The sequence below is a fragment of the Chiloscyllium plagiosum genome, unplaced genomic scaffold, assembly GCF_037043375.1.
Source record: "Chiloscyllium plagiosum isolate Xiang-an unplaced genomic scaffold, Cpla_swu_hap1 HiC_scaffold_48, whole genome shotgun sequence".
NCBI lineage: Eukaryota > Metazoa > Chordata > Chondrichthyes > Orectolobiformes > Hemiscylliidae > Chiloscyllium > Chiloscyllium plagiosum.
The window spans coordinates 17,830,347-17,837,528 of NW_028270186.1; the positions used below are offsets into that span (position 1 = coordinate 17,830,347).

Genomic DNA, 7,182 nt, shown 5'->3' on the forward strand with positions numbered 1-7,182 from the left:
TTCCACGCTGTAAGGATTCTATGAACTCTATGAATAATAAAGCAAGCTGCCAAAAGTGGCTATAAATCTTGTTTTCTGTCAATCTGGTGCTAATGCCTATTGAGGTCAGCACATGTGTATTGTAAATGGAGGGTTTTCCTCTGCCTGGATACCCAGTTCACAAAATGTAGTCTCCAAAACAGTGCAGCGCAAGTGCAGAGGATTCTGGGTGATCTCCTGCATGAAACACTGAACATTAGCTTATAAATGTCGCAAGTATTTTGACTTTACTGCCAAGGGTTGGAGTTTATAAACAGGGAAGCTTCGTTACATCAGTACAGAGTGTTGGTGAGGCACAACTGGAGTACTGTGTACAGTTCCATTCCCTGTATTTAAGAAAGGATGTACTGGCATTGGAGGAGGTTTGAAAGGGATTCCTTCAGCTGATTCCTGGGATGAAGGGGTTGTTTCATGAGTTATCAAGAACCATTAGCCTTTATTCTTTCGAATTTAAAGACTGGGTGTGGTGATAGAACATGGAACAGTACAGCACAGGACCCTTTGGCCCACAGTATCATGCTGAACCTGATGCCAAATTAAACATATCCCTTCTGCCTGCCCACTGTCCAATTCCCATCATTCTGCACTTCAGGAGAGGAGCCGAGCGGAGAGCAGTCTGCGAGAGGTTAGAAAAACTTACCTGGTGGATTTGAGGCCTTCACTTCAGGACCCGAGCTGAGCGGGAGTGAGTGGAGAGCATTCTGGGAGGGTAAGAGGTTATAAAAACTTACCTGGTGGATTTGAGGCCTTCACTTCAGGACCCGAGCTGAGCGGGAGTGAGTGGAGAGCATTCTGGGAGGGTAAGAGGTTATAAAAACTTACCTGGTGGATTTGAGGCCTTCACTCTGGGACTGGAGGTGAGTGGTGGCGAATGGAAGCAAACAGAGAGCATTCTGGGAAGGTAAGAGATTACAAAAACTTACCTGGTGGATTTGAGGCCTTCACTCTGGGACCAGAGCTGAGCAGTAGCAAATGTTTTGAAGAAATGACGTTTTACACAACACTCAGGCAGATTTATTTAGTATGCAAGTTACTAAGCCCTGGACAGAAACATGCTTTTACTTTTAAAAGGGTGTGTGCATTGAAGAGGAGAGACAAGAGGGTCGTGCAGAAGGTGGATTCAAACATGAGGTTGGATGCAACGTGAGAGGACAGGCGTGGGACGTGGGACTGACACTGAAAGTAGTCTGGGTCGGAAGCGACCCTTCCCTCTACCTGAGACGTCGCAAACATTTCAGGTCAAAGGCTGGAAGAACACAGCACTATTCCCATCGGAGGACGAGTGAGCTGCTTTAGGCCCGTCATCGGGGACGGAATTGTATCCCTCGATTGCCCGTCACACGGAAGGACAATCACCCTGCTGTGCTCTGCGATGGCTTGCGGTCACTGAGGGCGCTATGTAAATGCAAGGTTTGCCTTGAAACCAGTATGTCCCTGTGCGCACCTTATGCCTTTTGGTTTTAAATTGTACATTCGCAGGATGAGGACATCACTGACGAGCCGCAACATTCAATGCCCCGCCCATCACTGGCCCAGAGCTGTCACCCATATTTGCCAGAGTCCAGGCGAGGATTTCATTCCCGATAGGACGTTTGTGAACCGGGTGGGTTTACCCTGAGAATCGACAATGGTCATCATTCGATTCAGCACTCCAGGTTTTTACCCGAGGTCAAATTCCACCATCTGCGACAGCGGGATTAGAACCCAGCTCTCCCCAAGCCATTCCCCGGATTAATGCTAATATAGCCTTCGCCATATTGGGCGTACTTACTCTGATGAGGGTAGTCAGCGTGGTTGACGATGCCCCCTGGTGGCAGTGTCAGCGATGGGTATGGAGAGCTCCCTGGTCCCAGGGATGCAATCACCTCCATGACGTTGGGCATGATCGTCTGGCCGGGACTCATGGTCTTGCACCGCTTGGCCGCAGGCGCGTCGGGGTCATCTTTGACGTGTAGCTCTGGCGTCACGGGCACCGGCCTCCAGCTGCACATCGGGTCGATTGTCACCTCTTCGAACTCGGTGCTGCGGGAGTGGGGAGGTGGGGAAGAGATCAGACAGACGGTCCTTTCAGTAACAAGCTGACCACTGCCACAGGAAAGTGGCCAGCCTGCGGCGTTCTCTGCCGCAGAGCGACAGTCAAGCGCTGAGTGTTTTGAAGAAGGCTGGAGGGCCGTACGGTGGGATCAAATGGGGCAGCAGGAACAGGCGCAGAGGGGTCTGCTCCTGCTCCCCGATTCCTTCATCCAAAACCCGCAAACTTTGGGGTTAGCTGCAAATGGCCCCTGTGCTTTTTTTTAAACCCCACATACACCCCCTCGCCCTTTTTAACCAAGATTCTAAAGTTGCGTCCGTTTCTGCGCAAATCTCTTGCGATTTTGGAGAGGATTTGTCACTCAGGGCTGGAAGTTTGCTGGCTGAGCTGGACGGCCTGTTCTCAGACGTTACGTCACCGTGTTCAGTAACATCGTCAGTGAGCCTCGGGTGAAGCGCTGGTGTGGTTCTGTCTCGCTTACCCGTCCTCGGCCTGTGGTGGTGGGTGGTATCGCGCTCGCTTCTGTTTCTGAGAGGTTGGTAAACGGGGTCCAGATCGATAGGGTTGTTGACGGAATTCCGGTTTGAATGCCTGGCCTCTGGGAATTCCCGTCCGTGTCTCTGTTTAGCCTGTCCCAGGATGGATGTGTTATTCCAGTCAAACTCTTAGTCTGTGTGATAGCTGGTCATGTCGTCTGGTGTTTAGTTGGCGCTTTGGTGGCTAGTTTACTGCCCGTCTGTCCGATGTAATGTTTGGTGCAGTCCTTGTATTTTGTGTATGATGGTCGTTCTAATGATCGTTGCTATGGGGTCCTTTAAATTCATCAGGAGCTGTTCCAGTGTGGTGGGAGGTCTACCAGGAGGGGCCGGAGTAGTCCGGTCATCAGATTTCAAAAAGAACCAACCACCCACCACATCAGCCCAAGACACATAGATAACGAGTGCTTCACTGGAGGTTAACGTTACCCAGTGTGGTGACAAAACAGGTCAGAGAACAAATCTACCAGCTCAGCCAGCAACCTGATCTTCTGCAACTTTACAAACGTTGAGGCGCCGGAGGGATATTTCGCGATTTGGGGAGGTCGGCTGATTGAGGGGAGGGGGCGCTGTGGAAACAAATTTTTCCCAGAACCCCATCCTCAGGCCACACTCGGTTTCGCTTGACACTTCTTCAGATAACACCCACGCCCCCCCCTACCCTCAACCGTCTCTCACTGGGAGGCAACAGGGAACGACGGCCTGTCCGAACAGAGCAAACCGAGGCACGGCTCCAAGTCTCCTCCTGCCTCCAGCGGCCTTAGAAAGCCCACGGCCAAGCATTCTGGAAGATCGTGAGGGGGTTTTGGGCCCCGTATCTAAGGAAGGACGGGCGGGCCTTGGAGGAGATCCCGGGGATGGTCGTATGAGGAGCGGGTCAGGATTACGGGCCTGCACTCGATGGGGTTTAGAAGCGGGACGGAGGTGGGTGGGTGGGGTTGGGGGGAATCCGACTGAGACTCAAGGGAGGCCTGGAGAGCCTGGACGTGGGAGGGAAGATGCTTCCGCGAGAAGGAGAGAGGAGGACCCCAGGGCACAGCCTCGGAGTGAAGGGATGAGTGCAATGGGCGGGGAGGAATTTCTTCAGCTGGAGGCTGGGGAAATCTGTGGAACTCATTGCCGCAGAGAGCTGTGGAGGCCAAGAGACTGAGCGCATTGAAGACAGAGGTGCGTCGGGTCCTTGATTTGGTAAGGGGTTCAAAGGGGAAATGGGTTCAGCAACATATCAGCCATGACCGAATGGGCTGAATGGCCTAATTCTGCCCCTCTACCTTATGGTCACCTTGCAGTAAGGTGTGAAAGTGGAGAGGGGAAATGCGGCAGAGGGTGGTTTGGGGCTTCACATTATCTCCGGCCGTCTGCTGGCGTGGAGGTTGGGTCTGAGACGGACACGCTGTTTCGTGGAGGGCTGACAGTCCTGGTGTACCCACCCCCCCCCCCCTCCCCCGTCGCGAAACGACCACAGCGTTTCACGTCTGGGGCTCAGACGTCCGGGCCTTGTTACTAAAGGCGAGCGAGAGAGCAGCTCCAAATGCAACTTACTTCTGAATGGCCGCTAAGATGCCCCACATGTAGTGATCGATCTCCAAGCCTTCCAGCAATGCCAGCTTACTGTTAAAAGTGGACAGGAAAGTTACTGGAAGCCGACAGTAACTAAATTACACGCACGCCACAAGATTACAAACCTCAAATTGACACAGCATCGATTGAGTTTGTTTTCAAACTCTCAGCACGGTTTTCAAACTTGATTTGACCCGGTTTATTATCGTCGCGGGTAAGTTCGCTTCGCCTGCTGTACAGGCCCATACAAAGGGGGGGGGCGAGAGAACCGGACAAGGAATAACAAAGGTACAGCTGCACAGGTCCAAAACAGTCAGTCTGAAATTTGAGAGGGCCGTTCAGAACGTCCGACAACCAGCAGGAAGCTGCTCTCGGACCAGCTGGGGAGGATCTGGAGTGGCCAAGTTGGTGCAAACTCACAGGGCCTAGGGCTCGGGTCACTCTCTCCAGGCTTGTCCTCGAAGGACGGTGAAAATCCAGCCTCGGAGTCTTCACCGGTTGGATTCTTGACGAGCAAGGGATGAACAGCCACTGGGCGGAAACGGAGAGAGGCTGGACCCGCCCCCCCCCTGACTTGACTGGACGGTGGAGTGGGACGGAGGGGCTGAATGGCCTGACGCAAGAGATTTCATTTCGGCTTCTGCACGACGGAAGAGGTCGGGAAATACTATAACCCGGGGCGGGATGGGGTCTTTAATTGCCTACTCAAGAGGTGTCGGTGGAGTCCATGGATGGGACGTTGGTTGGCGTGACGGAATGGACAACTCTGTTGTTTCTTACGCGCTCGGGAAGAGCAGCTGACATGCCAAAGCAGTGATGCATCTGGATAGGATGCTTTCTATGGCGCACCTGTAAAAATTGGGAAGGCTCTTTACGGACGTGCCGAATTTCCTTAGCTCCCTGCGGCGTTGCCGCGCTTTCTTGACCGCTGCGTCAACATGGACGGACCAGGACAGATTGGTGACCGTCACGCCCTGGAACTTAACCTTCCCGATAACCTCCACCTCAGTGGACACAGGGAGGGGGGGCGCTCTCCACCTCACATCCTGATGCCAATGGCTGCCGTTGAGGAAGAGATTGTGACCTTTACACTCCCGCCACTCTATCGCTTTCCTGTATTCTGTCTCCTCATGGCTGCTTGACGTTGGCTTGAGATAAAACAACCCAAATCCGGTCGAGTGGTGAGGGTCAAAGAGCGTTGGGGGAATGTGGGGAAGCGTACAGTCAGTGTGGTCTTCTGACCCAGACTTGTACACGAGAGCGACCAGTCAATGGTGATGCTAACGGCGTCTGAGACACACACAACCCTGAGGGGTCACGGCAGAGGAGAGGTTGGAAGCTATCCGCCTGTGGACCATGGTTGAATTCCGCTTCGTCTCCATCCCCCTCGACATTTCCTGTTTGGGGGGAGGATCTAGAATGGCCAAGATGCTTCAAGCCCACTCGTGTCAGACAGAGCCAAGGACTAGGGTCGCTCTCCAGGCCTTAGGAAGGAAGACGGTGAAAGCAGAGCCGCGGAATCTTCACCGGATGGATTCTCGACAAGCAAGGGATGAGCTGGGCGGATGTGTAGAGAAGCTGGACCCGCCCTGATCTGACTGAATGGTGGAGTGGGATGGAGGGGCTGAATGGCCTGACGCATGCGATTTCATTTATCTGGTGTGTCCATGGGCCTTCGAAAAGCTGCCACGCCACAGAGTAACGGGCAAGGTGTTTTCGAGACTTTATCTCAACTTGACTTTACCTCAACTCCAGAGTGGCAGAGGGGGGGAGGGAGCTGGAAAAGAAACTCTCATGGTTCTACACCACCAGCACTTGGCACGGCCTTACAAAGTCATGAAAACCTAGTTGACGGATTCCCAGGAGCATTCTGGGAGGGCAGATTGAATTAACGACATTCCCAAATGCTTGGGACAATCAGATGGAGTTGGAATTCAAGGGTCTTGACAGGGGAAGTGTTGCAGAGGGATAATTGCCTGAACTTGGGCAGCTCAAACCAATTGGGGTTGTCACCCTGTCGGAGGGCAGCCATTTTGGACTGTAAACATTTGACACCGCCAATCCCAGAAGGCCAGGCAGACTCAGTTCGGTAAATTCCGACCGGAGATCAGTCATCTCCAGTGGCCACGGATTCGTAGTCGAGAGCATTGCAAGGCCCGGGGGGGAGACAATTGAGGAATTTTGTTCCTTTCCAAAGAAAACACGAGCAAAGAGCTTACTTGCACACTGGGCATCGCCAGGTTCCTCGGTCACAATTCAACTGTAAATAAGACTCCAGGTCGAAACACTGGTAAAGACAGAGACAGCAGTGTCAGGCTGATTTATCCCGCACCTTCATTACCCACTTGAGAGACTCTTTGACAGTAAAAACACCTCTATCGATCACCTGAAGCGAAAGCGGATTCCGGCACAGACTGGATTCCAACCACTTCGGGCAGAACGCAGTCAGCGTGAGAACAAGCTGACTTCATGTCTGAACAGAGACCTCTCGCCACACTCTCGGTGTTAGATCCGACTGTGTTTACTTGGAATCAGAGCCAGATGGTAACCGGAAAACTGGTCGAATGGTCCGATGACAGCTCCCTGATTGTTTGTCCTGGGTTTATCACAGAATCAGAATCCCTGCACTGTGGCCACTCAGCCCATTACGTCCACACAGACCCTCCGAACAGCATCCCACCCAACTCTACCCGCTTACTGTGTCCTTGTAACCCTGCATTCCACTACCACTCCCCCCCCCCCCGCCTCCCTGCCCACCATGGCTAACCCACCCTAACCTGCACATCCCTGAGCACTATGGGTAATTTAGCATGGCCAATCCACCCTAACCTGCACATCCCTGAGCACTATGGGTAATTTAGCATAGCCAATCCACCCTACGCTGCACATCCCTGAGCACTATGGGTAATTTAGCATGGCCAATCCACCCTAACCTACACATCCCTGAGCACTATGGGTAATTTAGCATGGCCAATCCACCCTAACCTGCACATCCCAGAGCACTATGGGTAATTT

The 7,182-nt window shown here is 52.9% G+C and overlaps 1 protein-coding gene across 3 annotated transcripts in view; it reads right to left on the reverse strand.

The window, feature by feature from the left end:
- The window catches only part of LOC122542986 (zinc finger MIZ domain-containing protein 1-like), a 92,300-nt gene that overhangs the window by 21,690 nt on the left and 63,428 nt on the right, over positions 1–7,182 (reverse strand). For all 3 annotated transcript variants that reach the window (XM_087984390.1, XM_087984389.1, XM_087984388.1), the window contains exons 14-16: positions 6,387–6,454; positions 4,150–4,218; positions 1,811–2,061 (exon numbers count right to left, since the gene is read on the reverse strand). In XM_087984390.1, the coding sequence (XP_087840516.1) occupies positions 1,811–2,061; positions 4,150–4,218; positions 6,387–6,454 (388 nt within the window). The remainder of the gene's footprint in view (positions 1–1,810; positions 2,062–4,149; positions 4,219–6,386; positions 6,455–7,182) is intronic.